At 31.6% G+C, this 17,919-nt stretch overlaps 1 protein-coding gene across 5 annotated transcripts in view; it reads right to left on the bottom strand.

Annotated features, from left to right (window-relative positions):
* LOC119075656 (tyrosine-protein kinase Btk29A) overlaps positions 1 to 17,919 on the bottom strand; it is a 35,431-nt gene that overhangs the window by 6,758 nt on the left and 10,754 nt on the right. Inside the window, exons 1-2 of one of the 5 annotated variants that reach the window (XM_037182161.1) lie at positions 13,583 to 13,695; positions 8,911 to 9,407 (exon numbers count right to left, since the gene is read on the bottom strand). The exons of 1 other annotated variant lie outside the window; for it this stretch is intronic. In XM_037182161.1, coding sequence (XP_037038056.1) covers positions 8,911 to 9,043 — 133 coding nt within the window. In that variant the 5' untranslated portion in view covers positions 9,044 to 9,407; positions 13,583 to 13,695. Of the gene's footprint in view, positions 1 to 344; positions 364 to 3,995; positions 4,092 to 5,179; positions 5,585 to 8,910; positions 9,408 to 13,582; positions 13,696 to 17,919 lie in introns of those variants that run through there. 3 more of the 5 variants (XM_037182162.1, XM_037182164.1, XM_037182165.1) reach the window with 3 other exon arrangements.

Here is a 17,919-nt window from a genome sequence, read left to right as displayed (position 1 = left end):
GAAGGATGAGAAAATTGTTCGCGAAAATATTTGCTCGTTTAGTTTGTTGTAATTAAAATGTCAGCAATTAGTTGAACGAATTCTTTTTTGCGTTGCTGTATCTAAGACAAACAACGGGTTTCGTGGTTATTGAAGCATAAGAAATGATTTCTGTGCAAACTTATGACTAATTGAATCAGTGAGGTAAAATGAAAAACTTTGTATTAAATGACTGTGGAATACTTTCGTGGCGTAACTGGGACATAATTTAAAACGTGTCTTAGTTCATGTTTCCAATCTATGACTGGATTAGTTGTTACCATATTTATATCTGATCGGGAAGAATAAGATTTTTTTAACAAAACCAGCTCGGGAGGAAGTCCTAGCGTTTGTGTACCAATCTGATGTAAAACTCAGAAACAGATTTTTTTATAAACGGGAAAAAGTACATAACTTCCATGAGACTACGGAAGGTAGTGAGACTACACGCCCATGAAACAGATATGTGAGACCTTTTGTGAGAACAAAATGAGGAAGAGTTTAACAACTGAATTTACTCTGACTTTTTGGGCTCAAGACCTGTGAAGACTTGAAGGTGAAAGAAAGGCTTATATTTCGTAACTTTCCTTCTGTCCTCGTATTTTTTTTTTACTTAGAACTAAAAACTGTGTATGGTTTATGGTGAACAGATCGTATTTTAATGTGTGACCATTATACGAAAACATAGACGGGTAGACCCACCACAAGAAGTAAAGGATCGAAAACGTTCAAAATAAATGTCTTATTTACGAGTAATCATAAACCATTTTATAAAAATTCTTCATTTTTTTCACCACAGAATTTAATGAATTCACTTAATTTGTTATTCATAAAGCGTTGCCAGACACAAATTATAGGCTATCATTAAAATATCCTGTTGTATATGTAGAAACAACGTTAAAAAAGACAAATGAATGTGTATAATAATCAAGCTACGAAAAAAATGATGTTTTCCTTTGCTATAAACACTCAATTTTTTTGTTACCAAACAAAGGATTTTATTCAGCAGTTTAAAATATTACCCATTTTTCTCAGGCTTATAAAATACACATCTACCGATGCGATGGATGCTATCAACACAGCGAATAAAATCGTTACCACATCAAAATCAGAATATTTTTGCCATTACGTTAAAGAATTTATTTCATTTTTATCTTTTGGATCTTTTGGTCCCAATACAAAAAAAAATCAACAACGTTGGGTAAAATGAAAAAATGTTTTGCTTCTTTAAATATCGAAAAACACAGCACTAAATGATTGAAATGTCGGGTATTATCGCCGAAATATATTCCTTGAAAGATATGCCAAGTTAAAGCAAGTTAATCGCAAAAAATGGGACCTTAAATAAAACTTTATTTGCTTATGATCCAGCAAAGAAAATTGTTTATTTTGTTTCGGTAGATTAAAACCAGAAACATGATAAATTCAAAATCTAATTTAACTTCTAAACTACCATGTCGGTCGTTGCAAATTTTATCATTGATGTATGCGAACAAAGCACTTCAATAGAGAAATGACAGAAAAAGATGTCACTCTATTTATGGATCTGAATTCCCAGTATAATGGTAGTTTTATGGATAGCTCCATAAATACCATAAAAAGGCCAAAATAACTTTACCGAAAGAAGACCAACACAATGCTCAGATAATTTTACCGAAATATTTACGTATCTTTTTACAACCATTTCACAATTATCATTATATTACTTGTTGCATTGTTCCTGACTTTTTCCTTTTAAATAAATATTTTTTCATACCTAGGACCCGAAAAGTGCGACTTCGTCGCAATTTTTTTCCGTCCAATATGAAAAATACTATTTGTATCACGGACTAAAAGTCTTTTTTAGCGTATTCGATTCCAGACCTCGCCTTCGGCACACGCTAAAAAAGACTTTTAGTCCTAGATACGAAATGTACGATTTTTGCCCACCACCTGCAGCGCTCTTCTTTAAAACAGTAACAATTCTAATCCACTTATTCACATCATTAAAATGACGACAAAACTATTATATTCGATTCTAGTAGATTGCAAATAAACGTAAAATTTACAAATCAAGAATTGCACAGGTGAATAAATATTAAAATTGTTTTTTTTTCTTTCAATAAATTCATTCACATAACAGCAGCACAGTATACTCACTCATATATTGTATTATATACCGATCGAAGTTAATCGCAAATATGTTAAATTAAGACTGTTTACGAGACGAGTGGATTGTAAATTGAAAATGTTTGTTAACATAATAAAATGATCACGGTTTGTGTACATATATTACCTGCCTATTATGGTTTCAAGGATATCATAACCTATTATCATTTTAAAATACGTTTACATTGGTAAAATTGAAATGAAATAAAGAAAAATGTTAACGCTGCATACAATTTTATATTGTACGTGGATAATAAAAGTTACATCGAGGATTATTGCTTTTTCTTCGATTATTTTTTTTTATTTTTTTTTATTTCATCAAGTCAATTTATCGATGTCGGTCACTTACAGAAGGACATAATATAACACCCACTTTGCTTAAATGTTGCTGAGTGGTCCAAAACCTCACGAATTGTAAGAAAAGAACAGTACATATGTTGAATAATTATAAACCCTTCACAGACGGCATCACAAATAACTACTTCGAATCTTTTGCACGTATGGAAATTCACGCTATCTGCGGTATCCTGGATACCGGGAAGTTTTCAGAAAAATTCTTTAGATACCGGGAAATCGAAAAAATCGTGAAAAATATGTGGCGAAAAATCAAATTTACGATTTTAGATACCGGGAAAATTGACACGGATACCGGGAAGAAAACAAAATTTCCACACGCGATCTTTTGCTTATGAATCTATTACAATCAGATTGGTAGAAAATCTGAGACTTCTTAGGTTTTAACATTTATATTGCTATATAAGAAGACATTAGCTGGAACTCATGGTTTTTGTGGTCGTCAACAGATGAAGTAGCCGTCTGAAATGGGTTACAAACACTATAACTATGTCGAAAGGGTTATTTTACAGTATAAATCAGTTAGTACTTTCAAACACTCTTCACAGCCCAGTTTATCTACAGCCCCGACAAAAATAAGTGATGACATCTGGTTAATAACGTGTACGTTAAAACAAATGAAGTAAAAGATTTTGTACGAAACTCTTTTGAAAATAGATTAATGGACCCAAGGATTTGATAGGCTTTCCGTTTAGGACAATAGTGGCGAGAATAGTATAAGTAAGGGGTGCAAAACCCTCTTTCAGTATAACTTATGTCAATGAAGAAAGTGAATTTAACTTAATTGTAATGTACAAATGAATCCGAATATTGAGCAGGCGTTCTTTATGAAAAAATTAATTCCCTCACATGTCCATGTATTTCCTATATTTGATGGCAAAGTTCTACTGTACCACTCTCCGTCCTTAAAAACGGGACGTCTCTTACGAACGACACCTAAGCACTATAAATTAAGTTTACCAAATTGACATTTACAACCTTAAGATGTCGGATGCCCCCCAAAAAAAGCTCATTAAATAAAAATTTCTTCATCCGATTCCAAATCAATTTAAACAAAACAAAATTCCTATGTTATACGATGCTGGCGATGGCATTCTAAGTGTGATTAATAATATTTTAAGTAATTGGTATCTTTCAAACGCTCACAAATTCATAAATTCAATTTTAAACTTGATTTTGTTTGGCCTTGAAGCACTTACTTACATTGTTTTTAAAATAAACTGAAACAATTATTCATGTTAACGAAATATAATAGTATGTCAAACGCCGTGCATGTTTGTTATGTGTATTCTGGTGGATATTGTATACTTTGTAGATGTTAATGTGAAGAAAAAAAAAACTTTGTGAGAAAGATTTAATTTAAATTTTTTTTTAATAACTATTTCACTGGTAAGCTAGCAAACATAATTGTGGGCATTTTTTTTCGCTTATGCTAAGAAAACCACACACAAACTTAATTATATCAATTAAATCACCTTTTGATCTGTTCCCATGATTAAAACCTTAATAATAAATTACTAAATGAAACCATTTAAACGTAATCGATGTAGTTTTAACTAATTTGTATTTTCACATTTAATAATCATGAATAAATTATTCACGATATATTGTCAATAGCAATTAAAACGTTGCTAAACGTTTACTAAATAAACACACAGCAGCACATAGTAGTTATAGTTTCGTACAAAATTATGATACCCTCACTTAGTGCATCCGAATTCATTGGAATTCCGTTGTACAGTACAACATATTTTCTGCTTTTTAGATCAAGTGCCACCAGTACGACGCTAAAATGCATTCACTAATACTGAAAACCGGAGTTGCTTAATTGACTCGATTGATTCGAAGTGCCGGTTTTTTTAGACTTGTGGTGACTTTATAATATTTATTAACGCCTAACACCTAAATAAAATTTGTTGATTTTCGTACGTAAAACTCCGGAGGCGAACCAAATATATTTTTCTGTGGATTCATTCAGTGTCTTTTTTTTTCTCTTGTTATTATTTTTACTTTTGCAGCCCGGAAAGAGCCAAAGTTAATGTGCCGCAGGCGGATTTTTTATATTTAATTTAACAAATGTGTAACGATAATTAAAAGTTATTATAACTGTTAACACGTAGGGAAACGAGCGATACACGCGAAATTGAAATATCTTTTTGCGTGAATTCTTTTGTTGTATTTTGTTTGGTTTTTCCATTCAAATTTTCTGGCTAAAAGTTCGATTTTAGTTGAAGGAAAGGAATTATTTGTAATGACAGTAAAAGGAGCAGGTGACTCGGAATATCCTGCATGTTTGTTAAATTGATCCTTTAAAATTCAAGATAAAATTACACAAAATGTGAAGACCTTGAAATGTTTCACAGAACTTGGCTTCCACTTAAAGCCTATTCGCTTTGCTTCAATAACTTAATGACTTTATTTACAAAATTCAATTGAAACGCACAATCTTGCAGTTCAAATTAAATAAATCCGGAAGACCAACCTTATAAGACAAATCACCCATTGTTTCTTTTCGTATCATGTTTATGGAGTTACATCGTGAGATTTTACAACAAAGTATTTTAGCTGTCCGTGATAAATAAAAAGCGTATTTGTGTAGTGAAAATGATAAAATTTAAGTTGCTAATGGCTTTGACAAATAAAAGTTGTAAAGTCTTACCAAATCTTAAAGCAGACAAAAGCGTCATTTTATTAAAAGAAAACACTTTCTAAGAACAAGTTTCCACTCGAGTTTTTTTTTGTATAAATATTTAGATTATTTAAAACAATTGAACAAGTGAATGATGGATGTGGATTGTTTAACTTCAGTTAGTTTTTATAGAGCTGGTTTATTACACAAATAATTCGCTTTAATGTTTATTATCGTTGCACCTCCATTTTGATTTTTCTTCGCTTTTTTTGTTAACTGAAGATATTTAACAAAAAAAAAACTCGGTTGTTACAACGAGAAATCTAAGTCTTCTTGCAATTGTAAGTGAAACAGATTCTGATACGAAGTGGAAAAAAACAGAAACACTCAAATAAAGGTTCAACGCTATACTACATTACAAACAATATTATGAAAACAAATTAAATTTATTTCTATTGGACACAAACGAATGTCAGTGTCTGTAATGTTGAAAGTGACTGGAAAACCATGCATAAGGTGTAATGTAAGAAACCTGTCTACATAAAACTCAATGTACATATATACAATGAACTTATATTCCGTGTGTAAAGGTGAGTGAACGTGTAAAGGTGGCTTCGCATCAAGCACTCTCAAGTTTGGTACGGATGAATTCGAAAAGCTCATCAATTTATGGAACGAAAAAGACTTCAATGCTCGAATAGCAATGTACCCTGTCAATTGGTGTGGAAAACGGTTTTAGGATGCGGGTTTTCCGTTTCTAGTTCTGCAAGTTGTTTTTCGCTCTTACACTTGAACTGTCATAAGAATAAAAGGGAGTAACCGCCCGTCTTTTGCATATAGCCTAAAAAAAACATTCTACCTAGTGAAAGTAACAAGGATTTGTTCCTTCAAGTGGTTAAAAAATTAAGACTCTGAGAAAACTGTCTTTCAAATTATTCTGAACAAATTTCCCATAAAATTTACAACTCCGATCGTTTCTCAAAAGCAATTTAAACGAAATGACTTAAAGTCAGAAGCTGTTCTGAACGCCCATTAAAATACACTTGTATATTTACGACTTGTGTAACTAAACAAAAAAAAACGTTCACTTTAATGTTGGTAGTTTTTCTAATAAAAATTGCTTTATACTCTGAATGTTCAACTATAACACAAACAAGAACTACAAGCAATACAAAAATTGTTATTTTCTCAAGTCCATGTATATATACGAGTATAAAATTGAAATTGTTATTGCTGGTGTGCGTAACCAATTTCAAATATTTTTTTTGTAAATTATATTGATACTAAACACGATTGAGCATATTGTTGAATAGTACAAGTGATGATTAGATAAAAAAAAAAGATTTCGTATAGTAAAAGGAGGTCATCGTCAGCTTCAAATGGTACAATATGTTTGATGGTAATTTACCAAATTGAAGATACAATGGCATTTGAAATTGTGTTTTTATGTTTTCATGTTTTGTACCTGGTTGCTGTAGACCGTCAAAGTAATTATTTTTTGTAGCGAATGTTACCGGTTCAGTGTTTCTCTTATTGTTACAGACATACGAATACAATGAGTAAATGTGGATCTTGTCTCTTCTCGCTAGAATTGGTTAAATTTTTCCCTTTACTGAACTTCAGCTATACAAATAGCAAGTAATTGAAATTGTCTCTCACTAATCTTATATTACAAAAAGTTTGTTAAAACCAATGAACTATGCATCAATCTCTTGAAACCATTTCGATTAAAAGAAGTAACAAAATCGATATGTGAAAACTCCAGAACGAAATAGAACTGAATAAAAAGTGGAGCGAACAGTATAATTATATATATTATAAACAAGTCCTAAACGGTTGACCTAGTATATATATCCATCGTAATAATAGCTCAATAGTTACTACGAAAGACCTTTAATTGAAATTTATAGAATACTCTTTTCTTCGATCGGCGCGGCACTTTCAATCTGTATAGAACCGGCCATTTGTCAGCGAAATAATAAAATGTTTTTCCTATTCAATTTCAAAGAAACAGTCGACATTGTGCAGCTGATTTTAACTAATTTAACCAGTTAATCTACTGTCCAAAAGTACACATTTAAAAGGGCTTAAATTATGGACTCATTTTACTCAAAATTACGTTTATGGACACAACTTCCTTATAAACACATATCCAAAATGCACGCACAAAGCAGCTGAACGAACGAGCTAAAGTCGATTTCCGCACAATGTCGACATTAATTGTACATTTTAAAACAATGCTACCAAAATGTATCGTTCATTTGTATTTGCCAAATAAAAACGAGAAACCTAAAAGATCACTTCATTAAACACGTTAAATGCGAAATTGTTTGACTTTGTAGCTTCTTACCAACTTTTTTTAAGTTTTTGCAATTCAGATGAAAAAGCACGTAGTCATGTACAGTCCACAAAAAAAAATAGGTCTAGGTGTTAACTTGACAATTTAATTTGTAATTTACTGGATCGTATCAGACCCATAGTATCAGTAAATCACGTCCTAGATGTTTACAGATAATAGAAACAAAAACAGTTCTCGTTTCGCCTGAGAAGTTCACTCTGATTTAATGAGATTTGGAGTTAAAAATCTAATTTCCCTTGCGAATCTTGGCCAGTCCGAATTACCTGGATAAAAATAAAAGTCTAAAAAGATGGAAAAACTTAGTCTCACGTCTCAAAAGGCCTTTACCAGGATAATTACAACTGGTCAAGAAATTGTGTATTTTAGACTATTGATAAAGAAGAGAGGGAAAGGGATTTTGAAAAAAAAAATCTCATTTCTCATTGTTAATAAATAGCATCTCATCACAACTAAGACCATCACAATTCTCTAGCATTATGACATTATTGTATAGTAAATTGCATATCAACGTTGGTGGTTGCAGCAACTTTCGGCTTAATCCAACCAAAAGACAGATGACATATGTGAAAGACCGTCTGCGTCTCAGGAAAAAAATAAATAAAGAAAATGACTCGCAACGAAAGTTACATTTCAACGAAATCGTAAACAACTTTATTATTCTTTGTGGCTTCACTTCACAGAACTATAAAAAGTGAATGCTACAAAAAAAAAACGAACATTTAATGCTACCACTTACCTACCACTGAAATCATTTTTATCGTCATCAATATAAGCAATAAATTAAAAGTTTCAAGTCTCATCGAATTGTTTTCTTTTTTTATCGGTGTGGTAGTTACACACACGTTTAAATACACAAATAAATTCGTTTCAGTTTAGAATTCATTTTAGCCTGGTTCTTCGTTCAATATTGGAAACTATTTTATGAACAAAGATCATTGAACACTGTTCTCCGTCGCATATATGCCCTAAATGCATTATATAAGGAGATTAAAATATTATGTAGCATAGATTGCTACAACCATTTATGACTCGCGACCCGTGGCTGTCCATCAAAATACATTTTTATAGGGTAATTGACTTTAGCTTATGATCCGTGATTGATTATCATCTTATTCAATACGACATGGATCGTTTATTGTTATTACAAAGGCTTCGACTTTACTGAGAATTTAAGACTTTTTTCTTACTTCTGATCTATTGAAAGAAGAAATGTTTTGGTGTTTTTGAGCTAACATATTTTGAATATTAATGTAAATTGTAAACTCTAAATCTAAAATTCAATAGAATTCTAAATTCATTGAAATGATGATGTCGGATGATGTAGCTGTAGCTGCTTTAAACCATATATGCATACAAATATTTATTCAAGATTTTTTTTATCTTTTTTTGGTGTTCAACAAACCTTTTTCTGTAGCCAAGGAAGCGCTGATATTATTCCAAAAGTTCAAGCGGCAACCGAACACTCTCATTTCTTTAACACGTTCCTTCATGTTTCCGAGAACGCTAGTTTCGGTCAAACTCACGCACGGAATCATTTAAGTTTAAAAAATATAATTACAAGAAAGGTAAACGACGATTATATTTGAAAGATTTTCTCGAAAGAAAAATTAAATTTCTTTTTTTTCCGTTTATGTGCAATTTTCTCCTTTTATTTTCTCTCTTTGGGATTTTCATGCATGCACAATTGCACATCCACAACAAGAGCAACACACACTAATCAATTTTGTATTTTTTTTATAGATCCCACTTTTTGTTCATTAGATTTTTTCTTCTTATTTTATCACAACGCAACAGGCAATAATGGTATTCTTTCTTCATTTCAAAGCAGCCGCGATGTTTCGACACAGATAACTGGTATTTACTTTAACTAATATTAGCACATACATGTACAGCACACACCTAGATTTACGAAGAAAGTTCAAATAAAAATTTTTGTTGTTGTTTTACGAAAACAAATATTACAGAGTGCGCTTCCAATGTGTTTTTCGACAATAACTTTATGTCGTTCTCGTTTGGTTGAAAGCAGAATTATTATTGTTATGTATGCGGTGATATATACCTTAACATTTTGTGTAAATAAATTTGCATTATGATAACCACATTATGGTATCCACATCCAGAGAGTCTTAGGTATACAAAATGGTAATTTATGTCACAGAAACAGTACACTAGCTAAATGTGTGAAGAAAACTCATTCAGTTCGTATGTTATAGATAAAGTTCATTGAACAGGAAAAGAATAATCTGCTCTTCAAACAGAAACAAATTTTTAATGAAATATTTACTCATGGTTGTGACTGTGACAGATTTTATATACCGTTTACAAGTTGGAACTTAAACTGTTACGGAAATTCTAAAGTTAAAATGACTTTCCATTGTCTTCCACACTCTCAAAACCATTTGATTCTTATCATCACCGAAAGCATTTTTCGAAGGAAAAAAAACAAACAAACCGAAAATATTTAACTGTACTCTACGGTAATTAAGTAATGCTTGTGACATTTTAGAATATACTTGTATCTGGGTAAGTAAATAAAGACATTTAATGGATGGAATAGACTATGATGTTTGAGTGGTATTATGGAAGAAAAGATATTTCCATTAGGCTTAATGAACACGAAACATAATAACGGTCAGCCAGATATATGTAGATAAATTCACGTTAGAGCGCTGAACGACGTTTTACACTAACAATGCGCATTATAATATTGTGCGAATTTGCATTAAAATCGACCGTGTACATTATAGAAAATGAGTGTTTCTTTGAGCATAAGCGATAACAAAACGTCTACCTTTACCCTCATAAAGTAAAAATTTTAAAATTAAAAATTGTTTACAGTTATGATATTTTGCAGATAAAAAAATCAGAATTTGTAGAATGCGAGGTAACTGTGTCGGCTACAATACCCTACTGGAAATAATGGTTGTATAAGATTTCGGTATCAGCTGTAATTCTGTGAAGAATCTACTAGCCCTCAAAGGATTACTCCTTCTCGACATTATTTGATTGATGAAAAAACTGCTGTTGTTATTAAAATGACAAAGAATTATTTTTTAAGTGAGACAATTAAAAGAAGAATGATGTGACAAGATGATCGCTAATCATCTGTTAACGACAGCAACTAAAGATTTTGTATCAAGCACTGGGCGACACTTGGAACAACAGAATTGTCAGACCTAATGATTATAGCGATAAGTTGGTCGCTTCTAAATTTAAAGTGAGACCAAACGTTTTAATAAACAGAAAAGCTTTTCTAGTGTTCTGAAATGTTGCTGTTAGAAAGTGCAAGTCAGGGCAAGTCATTTGTTATCAATAACGACGGCAGTAATAAGCGATTGGCTCTGGACATTGCTTTTTTATAATAAACGTACAGAAAAACTAATGAAGTAGAAGATTTCAAGCACTAACCGATAATGAAAGCAAAAGAAGTAAGAGATTTATATGTTATTCTGGCGATATGACCTCTATTTATAAAAGGTTAAATATGCCCGAAATATTAAATGAAATGAAAACAAAGATTCTACATACACAAAAGCGCCGTGGTACTTTGTCAAGCAAAGAAAAATTGACAAAAATTGATGACATTCAAACATCTAAGAATTTTGACCCATCCTGGGATCAATAGACATATTTTAAAGATCGTTTTAAACGATAAAGAGAAGCTACACACACTTTTCTGAACTGAAAAAGTCCAAAAAAAAGTCGAACCTCAATTTCTTGTTATAAAAATTTCAATTTTATCGAAATCATCTTGCTTCTTGGCAAAACCATCAGCGAAAAACTTGATCTTAATGAAACTGCCTGTATGGTTGTTATAAAACTCGATAGAGAAATAGACTGCATTATATAGAAATATTGCATATATATAACAACCACTGGAAACAACTTCTCTTTAACTTGCTGGTACCTTCAATTTGCCTGGTCATTAAACTGTGTGATTTTCTGGTTTTGTAAATTAAAAGAAAAAAAAACCGATATAACCAAAACGCACATACAACACTCCTATTAAAGTTCAGAACGCAATGTGTCGATATAACATTTTGTATAATTAGAATATGATATAGAATTTTGGTTCGGACACGGCTTTTTTTGTAATAAAGAAAGATGAAACTGAGCTTGGAAAACGATTGAATACAGAAATACCTTTTCTTTTCCTTTCCCGGCATTAATATACAACACAGTGTCAGTATTATATGCTTGTACACACGATTCAACGTATCGTTTCATAAAAGAATTAAATAATCGCGAGCTATTTATCATTTCTCGTAAGATGAAACTTGAATTAAAAATTGGCGTTTAACAAGTATCAATGGATGGGATCGGTAATTTATTCTTTTCAAAAAGATTGAACATTCGAAAATGTAAATATGCTGACAGAATTAAATATTTTTGATCACACGGGTGATATAATATGCGAGTTGATTGAGCAATACAAAATCATTATTTTATTATTATTATTACATATTTCGTATATTGTATGCTGAGAGAGTCGATGTGTTGGCGATGGTATGATGGTAAACTAACCATTTAATGTACAATTGTAATTGATGATACATGTTTTTGTTTGTATGCGATTATCATATTTTTATGCCTACTCTAAAATTTATATTAATTTTCCATTCATTTTAAGTATACATTCAATCATTAACACCACCTTGCACCTACGTCATATATACATGCCAGAACCCATATAATTCTTAAATCATTTTTTCGTCTTGAAAAAGTTTTTTTTTTCTTCCTTCAGTAATTTCATCAATTTTTGTTGTACTAAATATTTCTTGTTTTCGACATGAGAGTCCATAAAAAAGAATTTATTCAGTTAAGCGAAAATGATGCATTCCGTTTAATCTTCCGCGTTCATATTTCTTTTGAATTTTAATAACTCTATGAACATAAAATACGGTCGAAAATGCACGTAGTACCCGAGACATGTATGTACTTGCATACCCGAAAATGTCACTTAAGCTCTCCGTCCATGCACAAGAAATGCAAGAACGTAAAGAAAAGAAGTCAAAAAAAGATTGTTTTTTTTTCCTGTCTGATTTTAGCCAGCCAGCAAATCAATAAATAAATTTATATACAGCAAAAGTGTCCCAATTAAATTCAAGTTTTATTTGTATTGTTTATGTGCATGCAAGTTTCGTGAGAAATGGGGACAGAGAACATATAAATTTTATAAAATTTATTTATTCTATAAATCCCAAATGAAATAACATATAAGAATCGATTATTCTTAAGAAATAATTTTGTCACGTTTCTCTCGGCAATACGTTACAGGTAATATTGTTGCAATATATGCAACGGTATGGAGGTAAAATGATTGTGATTCGATTATTAGGTTTTTTTAGGTTTTAGAAAAGTGTTAGCGCAAAGTTGAAATTCAAATTTATTGATCGCGATACGTTGTCATTTTTTTTAAATTTGCAAAAACTTTTGACTGAAGACATAACGTTAAATATATGTGACTGTTCAGTCGATTGAGCAATAATATTCAGTGGAAGATTTATGTGACCACTTTCTTGACTTCGATCTCGAAACCAATGTCGACGATATTATCATGACATCAGCTGGTTCTATGGAAGCAATGGACGGATGGAATTTCCCTTTCCGAAAGTCACTTTAACTGATTAATTAGAATCTTAGTTTCGTTATGAATAAATTATCAACATCAACACCACACTTTTCATTATTTATTTTTTTCTACAAAATGTCAAGGTAATACCCATCGTCTTCACATTCGCAAATCAAAAAAAAAAATTATTTGATTTCTCAACATAGATGAAACACGAAACGAAAAACAACCATCGAAAGCGCATACAAAATATTAAATGAAAATTAGTTAAAAAAGTTTTAGTAGATTTTGTCACACTATCAGAAACTTGTTTCACACAAAAAACCGACGTTCAATTTTTTTTTGTTTCTGTTAACTCGTTGAACAAATAACCAGATCTATTACACAATTTAACAGACATTTATTTATCATTAAACTATTTTGAAGACATGTGAAATAAAACAAACTCTGAAGAAGACATCAAGAAGAGAACCAAAAAGAAAAAAAAACTTAATCAACCAACCATTTTTAACTAAATGTACAACCGAGAGCACAAGAGACGAAATATAACCGATCTTCGAGCATCAGCAAACACTCAACGAAAACTAAATGTCGATTTAAGAAATGTGGACCTCAGAGGTCTAAGCCACCAATATGCTTTTTTTCACCATGCTTTAGCTGTGTTGTGTCTTGCTTGCAGACGGCCGCACACCAATATATAAACAATGAACGAATGCAATAAATGAAAAGAAACGAAATGTTGTTGAGCAGGATTGAATTTTTACTTTTGTTTAATGGTCATGATTTAACGTTTGAAAATTCACAATGGCTGTAAAAGTGGTAGCAGGGTGACACATTTGATATTGAGAATATGTAATTAAACTGATATCAAATCGATTAAGAATGAAAAAAAAATCATGGTTCTCCCCTACTTTCGAAGACAGGATTAAGCGCTCGTGAGCTCTTCTAATATGACCTAGATATAGAATAGATATTGATACAACCGATACACTACCTACTCACAATTCTGTTTCTACTGGATAAAGAATCGTAAGACTAAATGAGTTATTTTTGGTCAAAACATTCGTTAAATCGACTTTTCACCGTGAAACCATGACGGCACATTTTTGGCCAACTGAAGAAATGTAGCAGACGGCATGATCTACATTTTTCAACATTTGACCAAAAAGGTGCCATTATAGCTTCACGGTAAAGAATCCATTTAAAGAATGTCTAATCCAAAAATAAGTTTTACGATTCCTAGATGATCAAATTTCGGATTAAACATTTTAACACGAATCAATTATCTCAAGTAAAAATCCCTACATCCTCAAATGACGCGCCGTTCACTTGAAAACAAACAGCCGACCACTAATCAGAATTAAAAGATTAGCAAACATTAATTTGCGACCAATTATATATTCGATTTTAGACATCCTCCTGTTGAAAGTTGTTTTTCCCCTAAATCACGCAAATAAAAATGCAAATTTCTAAAAAAAATCGTACCATCAAAATCAACAATATCATCAGAGACATCGTTTAAAATTTTTTTAACGAATTAATTAAATTAGCACATTGTACCGTTTATTTATAACGTGGAAAATAGGCGGTTAGATATCCATTAGAGGAAGATTTTTGTTTTGTCTTTTTTCCGAGTATATTGGTGAATTGAACACCGAACAACTTCACGGACATTGAACATCGAAACATGGTTCGGTGTATATTCGATTGAAAGACAATTTTTTTATACCTACTTAACGCTTTGATGTGCTATCTACGCAAATTCAAAAGCCTCGTGTACAAAGCTTTTGTTTAGCAAATTTTGTTTTCGTGGTGTGTTCAGATGTGTGTGTGTGGTTTATTTATAAATTTAGATAATTTGATGAATGTTAAGCGATGAGCATTTATTTATGGTTCAAAAACTCGATCTGGTTTAATACGTTTGCTGTTGAGGCAAGAGAAACCATTTAATTAAGACAAGTTCGTTCGTTGGTTAAAAAAAAAGTTAATTGAAATGTCTTTCCAAATGCTATAGCAGGATGCAAATTTTGCTACATTTTCAAAAAGAAAATAAGAAGCTAAGAGAAGCATCGCGCGACAATGCTGCTAAGCAACGCACTTCAAGTGCGTTGTGCTAAGTCAAATATTTCACAGTGTCTTTAGTTGAGTGTCATGTGTAGGCTGTAACAAAATTCGAAAGTCACGTCGGGTGTGTTTTATAACTAGTCTATCCAGAAAATTACATTTTCTTTGAAAATAATGAATTACCACGGCTAAACAATATAACTCTCCCAACTTGCTCCGTTACTATGGAAAGCCTAGGACTGTCAATACAAAAATTGACTTTGTGTGGATCTCTCAACTTTGTGACGAAAAGTAGATGTTTTCTCTTCTCTATTGCTCATGGCGAATTCCATGACTTTTCTCATAGCAATCTTAGTGGAACTTTGTATCATATGCTACCACGCCGAGCTTAGAAGAATCCAAAATATTCTAAGAAAAGTCCCACAGATTTCGACCGATTTTCGTTATAACTATAGCTACGGGACACGTCATGGATTGTTTAATATATATTTATGCACTAGTGTGTATGTGTAATAGTGGCGTTAGTAAAAATGTGGATCCCGCTGCCTTAAATAAAATCTTGTTCCTAAAATGTACCTTAACTGAAGTTTGAGCATACAATTGTTGTTCAGTTTCAGATCTTCGAGCAAAATTATTAGCACTTGTTAGAAAAATAGCTATTTGGTGACAGGTTACGTATTTTCAAACTCTAGTGCCTAAAAAAGGTATTTGTTGTTGCCGAGACAACATCTTTTTCTCATATAAAATAAAGCGAATTGATCGAATTCTTATCAACTTGAGAATTTAGAATTTAACTTTAGAGCGAGGAGAAAAAAGTAGCTGCACCGCAAAATAGTTAAACAGAACATGAAATAAATCTGAATTTCCATTGAGTTCATTCAGAAATTCGTTATTTTATTAATTTAATTCAATACAACAATGATAAGACACATGAAGGACGCACATTCATTCAGTTAAAATACTCTATTAAAATGGGGTTTTCATTTCATTATTGATTTTAAATATCATTGTTTGCATTAATTGCTGTCTTAAATGTCAAGCATGTAATTCTGTGCCGAATGGCTCTATATATAATATGAGAACATTAAATATAAAAGAAACGAACTATCATCGGATAATTTTCTGGTGATGATTTGAACAATTTTTAATAAATAAAAGCCAACACAAAATTTAGTTCGCCATTTCAATTTTATGCACATTAAATACCATACATACAATTACAAGCGATTTATTGGGACAGTGACCCGTGCCCAGAGTGCTCACTTCGCAACAACACATTCGGACGCGCACACTTTTAATTTTGCTATACCGATCCGCCACAAGAAGAGAATAAAATGAATTTTTTGTTTTTTATTTTTATTGAGATAATTTATTTGTGTCCGCGTTTGGCCGTTTGCATTCGACATGATCGATGATTTCAATTGCCTCAAAATTTTATTTTCTTTCATTGAGGTTTAGTTACATTTTCTGAACATCGAAGCCAGTAAACACCAGACCAGACATACTAAGAAGAAACTGTTAATCATCTGTTATCGACAGTGGGAAAAATAAGCGATGGCCAGCGATCAACATGGTATTTTATAATAGATTTATTTATCAAACACTTATACACTTTGAACTAAACTAAAGAAGTAATAGAGTAAGATTCAACAACCGTTTTCAGCTGTTTGTTCTGTTCTCATACATCAGTGAGTGAGCACGTGTTCTCATTCAATCGCAAGTGTAAACCGAGAAGTACGTTCAGATGTACTGAACGGAGATCTGTATAAAAACAACGGAACGACAAGTGTAAGGAAAGGCACAAAATAATGGACTTAATGAATATCACTGTAATCGTTGTTTAGCGATACGCTAGCCGTTACTAAAAGGTTAACGTATTATCTCGTCTAGATTTTAGTTCTCACTTTTGAGTTATAATCATTGCTTTGTCACCTACCCAGTGTTCTTCCTTCATTCCATTATTATTTACAAGACAATAAAAGAATTGCGTCAAAAATCACATTTCTTTCGAGTACTTAATAGTTGTCATAACAAATCATTTCAATTTAAAAAAAAGTAATATTAGAAATCGGAATTGCTTATTGAAACTGAAAACGTTGTGTAAATTCTCAGATTATTATTTTTAACTGACAGATTGATTTAAAAAAAAACAATTAATCGGTACATTATGAATGTCAATTCATTTCAGATGGAGTAGACTTTTATGAACATCTTTTCTTGTGAAGATGATTACGATTTTTTTTTTTTTTGATTAGATGAAGTTAATTAAGATTTTGTATTTTTTTTTCTCTTATTTTCTTATCTGGAAAGAGGCGCAATCAATAATGATGATGATGATCTATCGTAATTTTAAATTTTAAATTGAAACTATCAAAAAAGTCTAACAGCACATAGGGTTTCTTGTCTGAATATGAGTATACAGATAACGCTAAGCATTATAACGAAACAAGTTTCATTACATTTTGATCGAAAAGCAATATGAGCAAGTTTTCAGTTTAGAAAAAATCGATTATTGTATTTTCAGATAACAGTTTCTTAGATCGTGCTCTAGAGTTTCCAGAGTGATCTCGGCTCCTCTTCGCTCTCATGTAGCTAGGTCCTGACTTAAGCAAAAAACGTCATACAAATTAAATGCAAATTTAAAAAGTTTTTTTTTTTCGTATAGTTTGAGAAAGTTTTCAGGAAGAGCTACGCCTTGGCATGACGTACGACCGAAGGGAACTAAAGTCAGAACCTTTTTATTTATTTTTAAGTCTATATGATATTTTCGAGATC

This window comes from Bradysia coprophila, unplaced genomic scaffold, assembly GCF_014529535.1.
Source record: "Bradysia coprophila strain Holo2 unplaced genomic scaffold, BU_Bcop_v1 contig_232, whole genome shotgun sequence".
Classification (NCBI taxonomy): Eukaryota; Metazoa; Arthropoda; class Insecta; order Diptera; family Sciaridae; genus Bradysia; species Bradysia coprophila.
The sequence above is the reverse complement of the archived record's forward strand: the minus strand, read 5'-3'. Positions and strand labels throughout refer to the sequence as shown.